The 16,954-nt window shown below is 53.3% G+C and overlaps 4 protein-coding genes across 4 annotated transcripts; 3 read left to right on the top strand and 1 right to left on the bottom strand.

The window, feature by feature from the left end:
• Window positions 1-6,590: 6,590 nt before the first annotated feature.
• On the bottom strand, window positions 6,591-7,804 carry J4E79_001360 (uncharacterized protein; the record flags this gene model as incomplete). The annotated part of the gene is made up of 2 exons (XM_049350270.1): window positions 6,591-7,726; window positions 7,780-7,804. The coding sequence occupies 2 exons, from the start codon at window positions 7,802-7,804 to the stop codon at window positions 6,591-6,593; spliced, it is 1,161 nt and encodes a 386-aa protein (XP_049215429.1).
• Window positions 7,805-8,118: 314 nt separating this feature from the next.
• DBP7 (ATP-dependent RNA helicase dbp7) lies at window positions 8,119-10,638 on the top strand (the record flags this gene model as incomplete). The annotated part of the gene is made up of 1 exon (XM_049350269.1): window positions 8,119-10,638. The coding sequence occupies one exon, from the start codon at window positions 8,119-8,121 to the stop codon at window positions 10,636-10,638; it is 2,520 nt and encodes an 839-aa protein (XP_049215428.1).
• A 643-nt stretch (window positions 10,639-11,281) lies between these two features.
• J4E79_001358 (uncharacterized protein) lies at window positions 11,282-12,248 on the top strand (the record flags this gene model as incomplete). The annotated part of the gene is made up of 3 exons (XM_049350268.1): window positions 11,282-11,351; window positions 11,411-12,075; window positions 12,153-12,248. The coding sequence occupies 3 exons, from the start codon at window positions 11,282-11,284 to the stop codon at window positions 12,246-12,248; spliced, it is 831 nt and encodes a 276-aa protein (XP_049215427.1).
• Window positions 12,249-15,311: 3,063 nt separating this feature from the next.
• J4E79_001357 (uncharacterized protein) lies at window positions 15,312-16,819 on the top strand (the record flags this gene model as incomplete). The annotated part of the gene is made up of 2 exons (XM_049350267.1): window positions 15,312-15,410; window positions 15,458-16,819. 2 exons carry the CDS (start codon window positions 15,312-15,314, stop codon window positions 16,817-16,819), a joined length of 1,461 nt encoding a protein of 486 aa, XP_049215426.1.
• Between the last annotated feature and the right edge of the window lie 135 nt (window positions 16,820-16,954).

Below are 16,954 nucleotides of genomic sequence, written 5' to 3'. Positions count from 1 at the left end.
AGGGCTTTCGACTGGATCAAGGACCTGAACACGACTAGATACTGCTTCGAGCATGACACCTACGCTAGTTAGAATTGGAAGTGGAGGAGTTGAATCATGGCCATGGATGTTGGTGGGCTGCACGTGTTGTTGTGCTGACTACCGTGCCACCCAAAGCCTGTTGGCCAGTCAAGGTAGAATGTGATGCCATGGCTGCGTGGCGATACTCTGGGACAAGAGTGTTTGGCTGCCAGCGCTTCAACTGAGTATACCAAACATAGGTGACCCTGGTCAGGTCAAGGATTTGCAGAAAGTTGTGCGAGACCACATGTGGTACCTGGCGAGCGATGCCGGTACTTGGGCACCCAATGCGTTCTTGCCCTCCCGCTACCAAACCTTAGCTTTGCCATGCGGCCCTTCCTCGTCTTAGTATACCAGCGTTCGGCTTCCCGGTCCACGACCCTACCCGGTGGAACGTCAATAATCTCCGGCACGAGGGCGTGTCTTTACCAGTACCAAAGATCTATCGCATGCACGTTCAAAGCCCTAGTTAGAACAACGACAGAAAGTTCGCCAGCTGCGAAGTATGGGAACGCTGCTGCGGACCGGTAAGACATGAGACTATTCAGGATATCAACGCGATTGGATAGGAATAAGTCACTTCCCTCGTAGGCAAGTGTCACTAAGGCAGAGGGTGCGGAGAGCATACACCGAAGCTACATCAAGGTATGCAAGGAGTATTGCCCTGATATGCACCCCAGATCTGTTGAGCTGTGTTGGAACGCGTTGTTGGTCAAAATCGTCTAGGGAGCCTGGAACTCGCCGGGTCAGTGACCGCCCGCATCTCCCGAAACGCCCTGCTGCTTGAGCCCATGTAAGCAAATGCCCATCTCATGTAGACCGGAGAAGGGCATCGAACTCTGGAATAAGATGATCGGCTACAGTACAGTCAGATGCCCGGCTTGGACTCGTGAGCCGATGCGATATTCACAGCTGATGATAAGATCTTGTAGCGTGGGGAGCACATTAACAGTAGTGGATTGTGAACACGTAATTCACCGTCATCAGCATGCTAATATTTGTGCAAGTGGTGGTGTGAACAAGATTGTCTAAGCCGCCTTAACACCTCAACTAAGAAATTGTGAATGCCCTCAACTCTACGATTCCAAAACGAGAGTCATATGACATGCACGCTGCAAGCCCCCTTCATTACAGGTAGACCTCAGCGCCGGAGCCCCTCCCTACTCTCCGCTACATCTGTGCATGACCCAGTACAAAGGAACAGCAAATCCAGGGCATAAGGAGACAAATCACGGTGACACTGCAGTCCTTCACGGTAGTGCTGCGTGTAATACCGAATCAATTTGGCCACCCCATCTCCACGTCTGCACCATGTGGCCAGGGCGAGCGCCACCTTCTCAACCTGCTTCTCCACATTTTAGGGCTTCTATGGAAGCTGCGACATATTGAGGGGCTCATCTAAAGAGATGAACAGAAAGGAGAACGTCTACGAAGGGCAGAAAGACCCCACACGCCGCACTGTGCACTACCGTACGAGTTCGCATGCGGAGAATACTGAGACAATGTCAAAGCGCATGGTACGCGCCCTGCGGGCCATGGGGGCTGCGTCTGCCGCGTGGTGACGTTGGACAATCAACGTGGATACCCAAAGTTCGGAATGCGGTGAGCAAGCAATGGCTCACTGGCTACTCGGTGTTCAAAGAGTCAGCCACGATCCGGAATTGCGGCCTGCTCTGAGAGAACGGGTCATTCTCTGACAGATCGTCGCGAGCCGTTGCGGCAACGGGCAACTGGAACCGGTTTTTGGATGTCAGGACCTCGAGTCTGCTATGGCCCTTGGAGCTATCCTAGTATGTTCTTGGCGTGCGCTCTTGGGCGATGTCGGCTGGCGAAGTGGTTCGGACATGCACGCTCTAGGTCGGTCAGATGGCGTGCGGCTGGCGTGAGGCTTGCAGGCGCTGCGCCAAATCCGTGCTGTTCTGTCTTTGAGAGATTACTGAGCTCCGTCGACCCTGACCGGAATGAGACGACATGCGATGGTGGCTAAGATCGAACCACGCGGTGGAGTACGAGACGCACGCGATGGCAACGTAGAGCGCTTCCACCAGCTCGCCACAAGTAGAAGCGACCGACACGATCGACGCTTCAGGATGTGGGGAACGTGGTAGGTAGGGGTTGCAGCAGCTCGGGCACATGGGTACCCCTTCACTGGTTGCAGCTCGGTTGTACCCACAAGTACTCCTCGACGCTTGCGTGCTTCGCTGTCATTTGTTTAGATCTCGGTAATCAGCGGGCAGGGATGACCATTAAGGCAATGGCAAGGATGTGAACAGTGGACGGGCGACCGTTTTGGCTGCCGTCAGCTTTTAGCCTGATAGCGGGTCGACTTGGTCTTGGTACAGGAAGCGGGCGTCAGCCACATGGATATATTGACCTATGGTATAGATGCCTTGCCAGGTCGAACAGATTCGATCCCAGACCCTAGCATGGCGTAACGTTGAGGTAAGCGACGTCAAAGTTACTGCTGATGACCGATGAAGGTCTTGGCTATGTGGAGGGTCGTCCCGAGGAAGGCTGCTTACAGACAGCATGCCGTAAGAAGGAGTGTCACAACGGTGTAACCGCACTTTGGCGAGAATCAGGGCCCTTCACAAGGTTATTGATCTTCACGTGTCAGCCTCACGCTGGGACTCTGTCTGAAGGAGTCATAATCCGTGTCGAGAGTTCGAGACCCACATGCCGTTGCGTTCGGCGTCACCGGGGCTAGGTTCGCTGTGTCTTGATAGAGTTCAGCCCCAGAGTCCGTCTCGATGTCTTTGCCAGTCAGAGCTCGAAACCAGTCTCGGAGCCCGCAGTTACAAGACCAGATCACGCAGTCATTCCGTTAGCACACCGAGTGCTCGAGGCTGGTTCCAAAAGCAGTTACCAAGGCTGCGTTGGCAGAAGGCGAAAGCCGTTTCAGGTCAAGCGACTGCGTGCATGCAGTTCAAGACTACTAACTATTCGTAAATGCACGAGGAGAACAGCGGCACGGCCCTAGCACCTGCAGAAAGTTCCTCTTTCCGAAAAACTGGACGGCTGGCAGTTGTCGCTAATGCGAAGTAGACGCCAACAATCACCCGATGTCGTCTTTTATTGACGAAAATATTTTTACAACCAATCATCACCTCCAGAGCCAATAATTGGGTTGATAATGGTTGCATGGCTTTGGCCTGGAGCTCTCGGAACCGGGAGCCACATCTGGACTTCCGACCGGCCATGTTCGACTAGACTGGAGCTTCTGTAGATGCGCGGGATCGCGATGCAAGCGTCGTGTATACTTACGCGACATCGTAAACTTCGCTTCGCGCGTCTCCTCAATGGAATTTCCCGTCTATAGGCCAAAGGCTCTTGTTCACGTGCTGCGTCCTAGTTATCATACCGAGATGTTTGTGAAAAGGGAATCAGTGTTGAAAGATCGACAAGTAGTTCGGGATTGTACCCTGTGCTGAACGGCATCCTAGCAGCATCGGGAGCTCACCCGCCCGGCCAGCAGCGGGCGGCATGGCATAAGCCGAGCGCCTTAATGCGATTGTCTCGAACGCAAGATCCAGCCCCAAATCGAGCCCAAGGCCTTCGGGAAGACGTATACGCACATCTATAATCGGCAGGGCGAGGCTATAACAACAAACTGTTATCATGATGAACGTGAGGACGGGTCAGCCGTGGACGAATATGTCCTCCGTTATACTCTCGACCAAAACGGATCTCCACATACCGACGGCAGCCTGCGGATACCTATAGGTACTCGTAACTACTCATAGCTACCTGCAAGGTGTTGTCAGGCACCCCTGAATAGACTGTAACAAGTGGACAGGTTCGTGGACCGTCGGCCCTGGCGTCCTGGAGCAATTAAGGCCTTCGAGAAGCTTTCCGAAACCAGGCTATCCTTCAGAATTGGTATTATCATAGCAAAGAGCTATTAAGCTGCCCGTTGCGCTTTTGGCCTTTGTCTTGAAATGTGGGGTATGCAATACAAGCAGGGTTTCCGGCAATATTCCCCAGGTCCGCCAAGGTGATATCGTGGTATAGATTGTACACGAAAACTGTCCAGGTCAACAGGCGCGCTGAGCTCGCAGCCCCACACAGCATTATGACGTTTTCCCGAAGGTCGCACAGCTGGAGACATTCGCGGCTTCTGCGAAATTTAACAGGCCCAAAAGTTTGACGCTTGGTGAAGTTCACGGCGATAGCAGGGCCGACTCTTCAGCGCTGTTTGAAGCTTGTAAGGGGTAAGCTTCACGAGCTTAGCCGCGATCTTCCGGGAGCAGGCTGCGGCGACGAAGCGGAATGTGGAGAAGCTTGATCTCAATCGTGTTGGAATGCATCTTGGCATCTAACGTATCGCTACGTGCCGAGCATGGACATGCCAATTTCTGAATATCGGTCGAGCAGCTGCAAAAGAATTCCAGGGACAACCACACGCCTTGCTGCATCTACTCCGGGCTGACGAGACTGCGATATAGTTCTGTACTATATTCTCACGCATCTTCCCGTACCCTGATGCGCTTATTGCATGCCCCTATCAAGGCACAAAACACTAGACTCGGATCAGTCTCTCAAGAACGCAACGTGTCTTATACGAATCTTGAAATACGGAGTATAGGGGTATATGTGAGGTTGTGAATATAGTACTGCACGAGCTAACAACATTCGTGCGACCGCTGGTATGCAGAACAATCAGGAGGTGATTTAGATGAAGGGCCTTCGACGCGTCTCGGGCCGAATGGTGAATAAAGGATGCCGCAGGTTACGTCTGGCGGCACACCGATGTGTGAAAAGGCTACTGCATTGTGCTCGACGGAAATGGTGCGTACGAAATTCGTGTTCTCCTATGTCACAAGTGGGTCAGCATGGATTGCATCTGGCGCTCGATAGTTGGAAGCCACCGCAGATGTCGACAACGCACTCACATTGATGGGTGTGTTGGAAACTGGACGTGGTCGCGATGGGACCTTGGAAGAGCTTGAAGCTTGGGCCGTGTGCTCTCATGACGTATTCGGACCACTCAGCCTCCAGGGCTCATGGACCATCTCCCTCACGTGCGTTTCGTCTATCTTCCTTTCCAACTCATCTTTACGGAGTGCTGAAAAAATCCAGCCATTCAACCCAAGTTGCGCGGGTCCATTAGATCGCACCCGCCTTCTGCATGTAAGGAGTGAACTGTCCAGCGCATGAATGCGTTGAGGACGTGGGAAAGTCGAGTCTCATGGTCAACACACACAAACGTCGCATTATTCCGGGGCGCACGATGAGTCCTTCAGAAAGCGAGATGATTTCATCGAGATTGGTACGTAGATCCTGAGCACGGGGAGGCCACTGCCTTCATCCATCGATGGGATACAGCATCCATTGGTATTGGCGTGTTTTCGAGCCACCTCTTTTTTTCCTTTCAACCTGAACCCTTCCTACTCTTCTAGGCCAATTGATTTCTGTTCCAAGGTTTCCGTCATACATCGCGTCTCCCACATCATTCTCAACGGATCTTGCCAGCCCACCCATTGGCCGCATCATCATCTCCACAATCCGCACATGTCGAACGCCATCCTCAACATCGAAGACCTATGCCCACTCGCATGAGGGTCACCAGAGCATCTCTTACACATATATCACTCCTCTGACAATCTCCGTCGCATTACTCAAATCTCCCAACACCCATGAGGGACGCCACAACACCATTTTCCACCAATCGGTAAGCCACACGGCAACCACACCAAGCCACATGTCACCAAAATTAGCAAGCATTGCTCCCACTACCTTCTGGAAAGAGCTTGGAAGCATGCAGGAACGATCCTTGATGAGCGGTGCAGGCGCTTAGGGAGATGTTGGTGGTGGTGTAGCAGGCTTGTGTGTGGATTTGCGGACCGTGGCGATCTACAGCTTTGACGATGCTGCGCGCGCGATATGTACGATGAGATTATGTTGGTGGTAGACGGACGGACGGACGGACGGGTAGAGGCGAAAGGAGGGATTGCAATGGCTTGCAGACTGCAGTCGCGGAGATGGACCGGTTCTTGGTAAAGTGAGTATCTGCAGCAGATGACTGGCCGGAAGCTTAAACGGACGTTTTGAAGAACAGGTTTTTTCTTTGGGCAACGCCGTGTGACGATTGTCAGAAGCAGCTGGAGATAGCTTGCACATCGTCTCCGTCAGCGGATGTATGAGGGTCATCCGTTTTAGTATACATACAGTTCATTTTAACAGACAATTGACTTCTACTGCATCTGGGTCACTTGATACACTTCTGTTTCGCACACTTGCATGCTGTAAAGATATCTGCGGCTACATAACGGCTACGTTGCTGTAGTACCCACACGAAGACAGCTCTGGTAGCCGGGAGTCATGACTGAATCGAGGTGCAAGGGAAATGAATGGACATGCCATTGCATAGGATGTGGTGAAAAATGATCGATTCAAGAACCTTTCCGAGGTGGTCTAGCATTCGGTCGCGTTTGAGTGATGCAGCGCGCTTCTAGTCATGGCAGATGCCCATTACCCTGAATCAGATATAGCCCTTGAGTGCCATGATTGTCTGTGTCTAGGAGACACTCTCATCTCATTGGGTCCAGGACGATATTATCGATCAAGCGCACAGGTACCTGTCGACCTTCAGAGTCCAGCTGGCCTAAATCTTCACCCTCTTGCGGCTCCTCGACTGGCAGCATCTTGACTGCACCACTAAGTATAGCGCCTTTCGAATCATCAATTTGGTCAATCTCTTCCATGGTGTCAGGGTCTGCAAGGCTAATGTAGTCGACCTCAAACTTTGCGCGTTTGCTAGGCTCCATCTGTTCTTGCTCGATCAATGTCATGTTACCGTGGTCGAAAGCAGGCCAGAGGACGTCGTTCCGTAACCTCATGCCATTGTTGTATTGTAGTTCTGCTTTGCGAAGCGCTTGATTGAGGACAATGCCAACATTACGACGACGCGCGCCGAGGTAGACATTGCGAGAAGAGAGCGCAAGGCCGTCTGACTCTCTTGAAGTGGGAATGATACGCAAGCTGGTATCCAGATGGAAGTCCTGAATTAGGCGCTTGATGACGCGAGTTTGCTGGACATCTTTCTGCCCAAAGTAGACGCGATCTGGCGCGCAGATGTTGAAGAGCTTCATGCAGACTGTCGCTACGCCGCGGAAGAAGACGGGTCTTGACGCGCCTTCGAGAAGCTGGCCAAGCGGACGCATCTCGATGAAGCTCCCCACACCTGGTATACTGCTGTCCGGCGGTAGTGTGGGGTACATGGTCTTTGTGGTTGGTGCGAAGACAGCTGTCACGCGCCCTTGGTTTGCGCTCGCCAGCTCCTGGTTAAGCTCTTCCAAGACCTGCATGTCTGCCTCCCATGTCTTCGGGTACGAGGCAAGATCCTCATTCAGTCCAAACTGTGTAGGGTTCACATAGATGGTGACGAAGACGTCGGTGTTTTCGGCAGCTGCGTGTCGCATGAGCGAGACATGGCCCTCGTGCAGGGCGCCCATCGTCGGAACAAGGCCGACTGTGCGGCTGTTGGAGCGTAGGTCGCGGCGGAAGTCACGTAAGGGCGCGACATCGCGGAAGATATGCGTTGCAGATGCGGAGGACGAGGTATTGCGCAGTGATGGACTGGTGGAGAGGCATCGGATGCCATTGCCGATAGGAGCTTGCAGTGGACGCGCAAAGTTGCTGAACATGCATCTTCGTGCTATCGGGACTGTACGAGATTAGTCATTTGGATCAATGGCGTATGTTGGGTAGCATACTCACCGGCTGCGAAACGGAGGGAAGCCATTGCGGAGAGTTGCGGAAGTGTCGCGGACAGAGCTCTGCCTTAGCTATCGCGTCGCGCAACAATGGGGAAGAAGCGAGGATGTCTCTCTCGCAACTCGGAAGCGGACAGATCGCGAAGAGTCAGCGAGGAGGCAGCCATGGTGATCAAGTTGAGAAAGGTCAAGACGACTCGTTTCTGCGCTGAAGGTCCCATCATGGAGGGAGTGCCCGTCTGAGCCTAGTGCCCCACTAAAAAGATCCCAGGCTCGAGATTTCCCTCTCTTTCGCACCAGCACCCCGCCAGATCTGCCACCACACGCGACGACATACGACACCATGGCTGACGATGGCATGCTCCTCAACTTCTCCATACCGGACAGCGGCATACTATCGAAACCCTCATTCAAAGGCGGCAACTGGAAGGAGCGACTCACTGCGAAGAAGGCGGCGCAGAACTGGCACACCAAGGCTACAGCACGACTGAACGGCGAGAAGGTACCGAAACAGGTGGTCGACAATGCGACAAATGTAAACCGCATAGAACTAGGCCCGAGGAAGGCACGTGTAGAGAAGAGCCCAGGGTTTCCCGATTCCGGCGACAGACCAGTAAAGCGAGCGCGCGTGAGCGGAGACTTCAGGCCAAGGACGACGGAGAAGACAGACGATGTCGACTTCAGACCCCAATCGAACCCGAATCCGAACCCCGCGAAAAGACCAAGCGAGCAGAACAATGCGCCAAAGGGTGGGAAGCAGGTCATTTCCTCGCTGTTCACCTACAATCCCACATCGAAGACGAAGCCCGAAGCGAACGAACGCCGCGAAGACGATGCGCCCGTAGAACCCTCGAACGCGCCACTCAGCAGCGAGCTAGATACCTTCACATCCCTTGGCATGTCCACGACTATTGCGGCGCATTTGCTGAAGAAGATGGAATTGAAGGCACCGACCGCGATTCAGAAGGCTGCCGTCACACAACTCATCAAAGACGATTCCGACGCCTTCATACAGGCAGAGACCGGTTCGGGAAAAACCCTGGCATATTTGCTACCTATCGTACAGCGACTCATGGAGCTCTCTGCGAACATGAGGAAGCGCAAAGTCGACGAAAGCGTGCAGAGAAACTCGGGTCTTTTTGCCATTATTCTGGCACCAACACGCGAGTTGAGCAAGCAAATCGAGCATGTGCTGGAGAAGCTTTTAGGCTGCGCGCATTGGCTTGTTGCTACAACAGTTATTGGTGGTGAGAAGAAGAAGTCTGAGAAGGCACGGTTACGCAAGGGCATCAACATACTCGTCGCGACACCTGGTCGATTGGTCGACCATCTGGAAAACACAGAAGCTTTGGATGTCAGCAATGTCAGGTGGCTCGTTCTGGATGAAGGTGATCGGCTCATGGAGCTTGGTTTTGAGCAGGAGATCCAAAAGATTGTAGGAGCATTGAACCTGCGAATGCGTGCGAGGAAAGACGAGAAGTCCAGAATACCAGGCCTGCCAGAAAAGCGCACAACGGTACTCTGTTCCGCAACCATGAAAATGGACGTGGAGAGGCTTGGGCAGATAAGTCTGAAAGATGCAGTACACATTCGAGCCGATCCGTCAGAGAAGGGACCAGAAACAAGCGAGCCAGGAGGTGGCCATTCATTCTCTGCTCCAGCGCAGTTGAAGCAGTCTTACGCTGTGGTGGCACCGAAGCTCAGATTGGTATCATTGATAGCCTATCTGAAACGAGCTTTCGCGCGGAAGGGATCTGTGATGAAGGCTATCGTCTTCATCTCGTGTGCCGACTCTGTCGACTTTCACTTTGACATGCTCACCAGCGAAATCGAAGGGATCACCGAGACAAAGAAGAAGGAAGAGGTACAAGAAGAGGAGGAGGGCGACAAGGCTGAGGAAGCCGCCGACGACGCAGAAAAGAAACCAAAGAAGACCAAAGCGATAACACAGGCAGACCCCACCAAGCTCACAGTGACAGGTGCGGAGTCACCCGTACTTTCTGCAAAGACGCACACAGTCACAGCATACCGTCTCCACGGTTCATTACAACAAGCCGTGAGAACTTCGACACTCGCCCAATTCACAAAGAACAAAAACCCCTCGGTTCTCATCGCTACAGATGTCGCATCCCGTGGTCTTGATCTTCCCAACGTCGACCTGGTCATTGAATTTGATCCCGCCTTCGCCCGAGAAGACCATTTGCATCGAATCGGTCGTACCGCGCGTGCAGGTCGCGACGGACGAGCATGCATCTTCCTAATGCCGGGAACTGAAGAAGGCTACGTCGAGATCCTAAAATCAGACAGAAAAGACCTAGAAGCTGGAGTACATGTCGTGCGTCAAGATGCCGATGACATCCTCAACCGAGGATTGGTAACCAGCGGAGTTATGGAAAAGAACGCCTACATGGACAAAGCAACCGACCTCCAGCTCGCCATTGAGCGCTGGGCTCTAGCATCCCCTGCTCGTTTGGAAGCTGCTCGACGAGCCTTCCAAAGCCACATCCGCGCCTACGCAACCCACGTTGCAGATGAACGTCAATACTTCGATATCAAATCGATGCATTTGGGCCACTTGGCTAAAGCATTTGCTCTCCGCGAACGACCATCTGGAATGAAGATTCCGGGACAACGAACAGGTGCTGGACGAAACGACAAAACACCTGCTAGGGCGCGCGGTGGTCCGAAGGTGGATCTGGCCAGTCGCAAGGCTGATACGGGTACATCGAAGAGGGCAGTTGTGGATTTGGATCTTCCCGAGGGCGCGGATACGGATGAAGCGGCGAAGATGAGGAAGGCGGTTCGTGCGAAGGAGAAGTTTATGCGTCATGCGGGTATGGCGAGCGAGTTCAACTTGGGTTGAACAAACTTATATCGCAATGAAATGTCAGCCCTGTGGCACATCCCTCTATTAAAGCATTCCATCTTCTCTGAATTCATTAAAGAGGCCGAGGAGACGAGGTCTCCAGCAGGTGTAGCTCTGGTATACCTGGGTGCGCCTTTGACCATTGAACCCGGCCTGCGCCGTGATGAGACTGTGCCGTTTACACATCCACATATCTGCTGGATGACATTACTACTTCTACACGGGAACATCCATGGATCTGGCACCTGAGCATTTCAAGACTAGGACGGATTAGTACTACCGAGGCTCATCGAGCGCCATCATGTGACATCATCGGCCAGCCTGGCTCAATGCCCCCAATCTACCGCACGCGACGCGCCGCCATCGTCGAAGCATAGATCACAAAGCGAGATAACAGAATCGTAGTCGCAGCGAAGTGATATATCCCGGATTTCAACCGGAAAGTAGGTTAAGTAATGCTGAGCGAGCTAAGCTGTGTTCCGTTCCAAATCCAATCAAGTTATCCCTTGCAAGCCACATGCCCAGGTGTCGTCTAGGCCTCCAGCCGTGTGCATCACTAGATGACCATACGTGACATGGCCGCTGGTGATGTGCTGCGCCGCGCGAACTCGGGACCGTATTTCTTCCATTTGTTAAGAGAATGAGTTTCGGAATCAGCATTGGAGATGTGCTCAAGCTGTGTGAGCTAGCTGGTAGAGTCTACAAGAACTGTCTGCTTTCCCCACCACCCCGTACCTAGGTAGCTCTCATCGTGCTGACTTCAACATAGGTCGCGACTGCTCCGGCGAATACAAAGATCTTACATCGCAAGCACGAACGTTAACGAACCTACTCGAGGACATTCAAGACAAGTACGACAAGATACCCGAGAGCAAGCGGCAGCAGCTCATCGACGCGTACGAACCGTGTATCGAAGTGCTCGAAGAGCTAGATAAGCTGGTGCTGCACTACAATGGGCTCGACACGAAAACCAAACGCGCTTGGGACCGGCTCAAGTACGACCCTGAGAAGTCACGAAACATACGAGAGCGCCTCATCGCGAGCGTATCGATGCTCAATTCCTTCTATACATCCCTGATACACGATAGCCAGGTTCTTATCCTAGAGGCTTTGGAGAGGTTGGAGAAGGACTACAAAGGCGGTCATCGCGAAGAAAGCATTGCTTCCATCGAGAGACTCACGTCTGGAGGCACAGCCGACGATGACGACGATGACGAGGAGGCATGGAGCCAGATTCTCCGCGACCTCGAAGATGTGGGAGTATCACAACAGCAGGCTCTAAGCTACCGGGATGTCATCGTAGACTGGCTTGTCACAGCTGTCAACGAAGGGAGGCTTTTGGAGGAGCGACCAGAGCATGATGGTCTAGCAACTATGTCTGGGGATCTCGGGACCACTCTTCCTGAATTTGACTTCGATCGACGACCGCATAGTGTTGATGTGCCAGCGATCGTCTCACCTGCGTACCGGGGCTCACACAGTCCTCCCACAGCGCTGCCTCTGGCGTCTAGCCCGCCAATAACGCAAAGGCAACAGATCTATCTGACCCCTTCAGCAACTTCTCGAGCACATTCGACCACCTCCTTGCAACCGTCCCAACCTGCTGAGTTGGAGGCATCATCGCTCTACGCGGAGCCACACCCAGCGTCCCAGCCTACTACTCCCATGGGCTCCAACAGCCATGCGATCAGACGCGTTCCAGTTCAAACCCCAAAAGCTACGGTTCCCGTCACGCCCACGTACAGTATCCCAATCGTAGCGCCTACTTCCCGGACTGTTTCCTCTTTACCAGACCCTTCTTTTACAGCTAACATGGGAATATCCGGTGCACCTCGGACGTATGATGAGAAAGAAACATTAGTTACGGTGGACCTCGAGTGGAACGCACAACAAATAGTTGCCGCGTGGACTCGGGGTGACTTTGTCACTGCAGAGAAGCTTCTTGAAGACCAGCTGGCAGCTGTCGAACGGGGACAAACATCTAGGTCTGGGACCCAGCCCGACCGACGTATTCTTAGGCATCTACTTGGAGTTTGTGCCTCCTACACTGGGAAATACGCCAGAGCAAAATATTTGTTCGAAAGCGTGTTCAACGGAATCTACCTGAATCGTCAAAACCTGGACGATGGTGATATAGCTGCAGCACGGTGGCTAGGGGACGTCTGTCTACATATTCAACAGCATACGAACGCCGCCCTTGCGTATTGCGTTGCATATGAAGGATCCATTGGTCGCCTGGGAGTGGCACGCGACCGCACCTCAAGGATAGCCGCTGAAATAAGGCTCGTCGATCACTGGCTGTGGGTGTTCAAGAGGATCGAGGCTACCCTTGAGCTAAATATGGATCCAACCAATATCTTTACATCTACAAATGTCGTTGAGAAGAGCAACCTGATGATGGCAGTCAGAAACAATGTTTACGATATGCCCGGGATTGATGGTCGCGGTTCATTGCCACCGGCTGCGGGGATGCGTCCATCTCTCAACTTGAGCCCTCGACCACAATGTACTACAACAATCTCAGAAGGCTTTCTTCTTGGACCTCTGATATCTACAAGCACATGGCCACTGCCTTGGGACAACCTCTTTTGTCCTGTGGATGCTGTTCAGCTGGATCGCTGCATGGGCGTAATACCTATTGCAAATTTCATTGGCCAACCGCTGTCTGAGCGCCAGCTACCATCGAACTCACTAGGCGACTCGAAGAAGCTGCATTTTCTTACTAAGAGAGGCAGTCGATGGCTGATAGATGCCGTGAAACAAGGGCTCCGCGAGATGGGAATCGACTATGGCGAGCATAAGTATGAGCCTTCGATTGTGTGCCGCATCAATCAGCAGCGTGACGGTGTGGTTTTCTCTGAAGGGATTGAGATCGGCTTCAGCAAGCTCCCATTCCGTGATGTCTATGGAATCAAGGTTTCGCATGTGAAGTGGGCGACGCGACGATTCCTCACATATGGCTCTCACGACACGGCCGATTTCAGGAACATTGTGAAGAGTTTTCTGGAGAGGGCGGAGGCGGAGGCAGACCTTCCAAAGTCGACGCACAATGTGCAACATGGAAGTATGGGCGTACACCCGCAAGCGTCCCATGCATCGCCAGGCCTCAAGAGACCGTCTTACGCTTGAGTTGTGGCGAATGTTCTGCTTTCAGTACACATTATCGGAACAATTCTGAGAGTGTTACCAGTCAACAGCGCGCTCTGAACTCTGCTGATCTATCCTGCAGCGTCAACAATAGTCCCAGGTTGCCTACATGAGCTTTGTGTCGGCCTCTCACATTCAGCGCGCTTTGTGGGAAACGGCATCATCTGGCGCTGATACTACATCGCGGTTGGATATGGTCCACGCGTTCTGAGGAACAGGTAGGGGTCCGTAGGCATCTGAGGTCGTGACACGCCGGGGCTACCCAGACATCTTTGATGTGTTGTTTTCTTTTGCTTTCTCTCGGAAATCAGCAGCGGCTCTAGAACTCAGCCCCTGCATGATATTGCGAGGTTCGGGAACCGATGACAGCCATCCCAAAGGAAATCTCAGTGTAGTACAACGCGTAAACCTTGGGGGCTAGCCGCCTCACAAAAGAATCGACATTATCATCGCAACCGTACTCGCTCATCTCGGACAACCACGACTTGAGACGTCCATCCCGTCATTTGCGCCCAACGACCAAATTGTGTTTTGCGGTGGTGTCAACACATTCAAGGGCCAAACCTCGCCGCAGTCTGGCGTCCTACATAGGCCCCAGGAGGCGGCGTGACTCTTGGCACTAGGGGCCGAGATTTGCACTGTGGGTGACTTTGCGAAATGACTGTCAGCCTGACCCGCCGAAGTTCCAACAGCCTCCTGAACCAAACTTCTACAGCTTTCCATGTTCGACGATCCGTAGCGCGCAGGCAAGGAGTGGATGTGTACTGTCCTGCTATCGGTGGACTGTATCATCAACCCCGCTGCTGACGTTCTACGGCGCCTTTATCTGCACATGGCCGATAAAGAGATCGACCCGCAAGGCGCAAACTCGTTTAATTAAGGCTCCGTACCTGAATTAGTGTTGTCTGAGAAAAGCGCCATCCACTTGGGTAGCGGGTGAGCTTACCAGAACCCCGACTAGGGCCTCGCTAAATTGGTCGGTTTGTGTTTCATGTTTCAGCGGCACAACCTCAACGATGCCTTGATTGGCCTGTGGTGCCTGGTGCTGACAGCATCTTCGGAACCCAGCGTTACTGCTAGGAAACAGAACAGCGGGCTCGAACGCCTTTACGATCGATGCAGGGAACGAAACCCGTAACGGCGGCAAAGCGGATGCAGACCCCAGGGATATCGATGTTTGCAGGAGTCAGGTGTAATGAGGATTCGGGGGATGTGCACCACTGGTCTAGGCTAAGCTCGTGAATCAAAAGCGTCGAGCCGCCGCCCTCGAATAGGCTTTCTTTCTTCACCTTCGACACACACGAGGATCTCTTCTTCAAAACCCGACTTTCTGTCTCTCCTTCCAAGGCGCTCGGCTGCCTATTCCATTCCTTCATTGTCGCTAGTCGGCACATTCATTCATTCACCTACATTGTGTCCCAGTGACCAAACAACCTCGTCCGTGTATTATCCTATCACAATTATCTTCCCAGATAAACAATTACTCTACTTCGTATACGATCATCAACCGAGTTACTTTCACCATGAAGACCCAATCTATGCTCCTCGCGGCCCTGGCGTCAGCCCCCGCTGCTCTTGCCCACACTGTCTTCACAGACTTCATGATCGACAGCATGCCTCAGGTTTGTTTTCCCAATCTTTCTAGATGCAGTCTACTAACAACAAGTAGGGTGATGGTGTCGCCATCCGCATGAACCCCAATGCTGCCAAGGCTAGCAGCCCCGTTCCCAGCCTCGACAGTGACGACATGGCCTGCAATGTCGGTGGTACAAAGGGTGTTTCTCGTGTCCAGCCCGCCAAGGATGGTTCCCTCATTACTTTCGAGATCCGCTCATGGCCCAACGACCCCACCAAGGAGCGTCTTGACCGCGGTCACGTAGGTCCCTGTGCCGTGTACCTGAAGAAGGTTTCCGATGCCAGCACTGACACGGCTGCTGGTGACGGTTGGTTCAAGATCTTCGACCACGGCTACGACTCGTCCACCGACCGCTGGTGCACCGATGAGATCATTGACAACAATGGTCTCTTGTCCGTGAACCTCCCCAAGGGCCTTGAGGGTGGTGACTACCTTGCTCGTCCAGAGATCCTTGCTCTTCACGCCGCAAAGGACGGAGACCCACAATTCTACACTGGTTGTGCCCAGATCTTTGTTGAGAGCAGCGGGAACCTCGTTCCCGAAAGCACTGTTTCCATTCCCGGCTACGTCAAGTACAACGAGCCATCCACCGACTTCGACATCTACAACAAGGATGCCAAGGACTACGTTATCCCCGGCCCCAAGGTCGCCAAGCTCACAGCCGGCGGCATGAAGAAGGCTTCGACCGTGCAAACTGCGGGCCTGAAGCCCGAAGGCTGCATCATGGAGAACGCCAACTGGTGCGGCAAGGAGGTCTCTTCATACAGCACCGAGAAGGGCTGCTGGGCTTCCGCTACCGAGTGCTGGGACCAGGCCGATGTCTGCTATGACGAGGCTCCCGCAACCGGTAACGCAGGCTGCAAGCTCTGGCAGGAGAAGTGCAAGGACATCAACGCACAGTGCACGGCCATGAACTTCAACGGTCCTCCCAACAAGGGCAAGATCCTTACTCCCGAGAAGAAGAGCATCGACGTTGGCAAGATCATGGCTGTTAATGGCGGTGGTATCGTGGATGCGCCTGCACCCAAGACCAGCTCCACCAAGCAGTACGAGGCACCTGCGAAGGCTTCCCCCAAGCCTGCAGCTGACAAGGCCACCCCTGCTGCGCCTAAGCCTACGGTCGATGAGTCGTACGAGAGCCCTCCCATTGTTGAGCAGCCCGTTGCTGCTGCTGCTCCCAAGCCTACGCAGCAGCCTACGACGCTTTCCAAGGCACCCGTCTCCACCATCACTGTTGCCCCTTCGTCCGCGAACGCGCCTGCGCCCACCCAGCCGTCGTGCCCTGAGGGATACAAGTGTGTGTATGTCACGGATGTCGAGGTTGTCACCGAGACTGTCTACGTGACTGCTACATACGATGGATACAGGAGGAGGCACATCATGTACCGCGCTTAGATGTACGGTACTGAGACGTGTTATGTGGAGTTTGAGGGAAAAGGACAAAACGATTACTTTCTGCGACGACGATCGCGAGCTGATAAGCTCTGTTTGGGATGAGGTTTGCTTTTTTAGCTACGAATGATAAATGTT

This window comes from Alternaria viburni (genome assembly GCF_023758015.1).
Source record: "Alternaria viburni strain BMP 2772 chromosome Unknown scaffold_2, whole genome shotgun sequence".
NCBI lineage: Eukaryota > Fungi > Ascomycota > Dothideomycetes > Pleosporales > Pleosporaceae > Alternaria > Alternaria viburni.
Note: the sequence above shows the minus strand (reverse complement) of the source record. Positions and strands in the feature narration are given on the sequence as shown.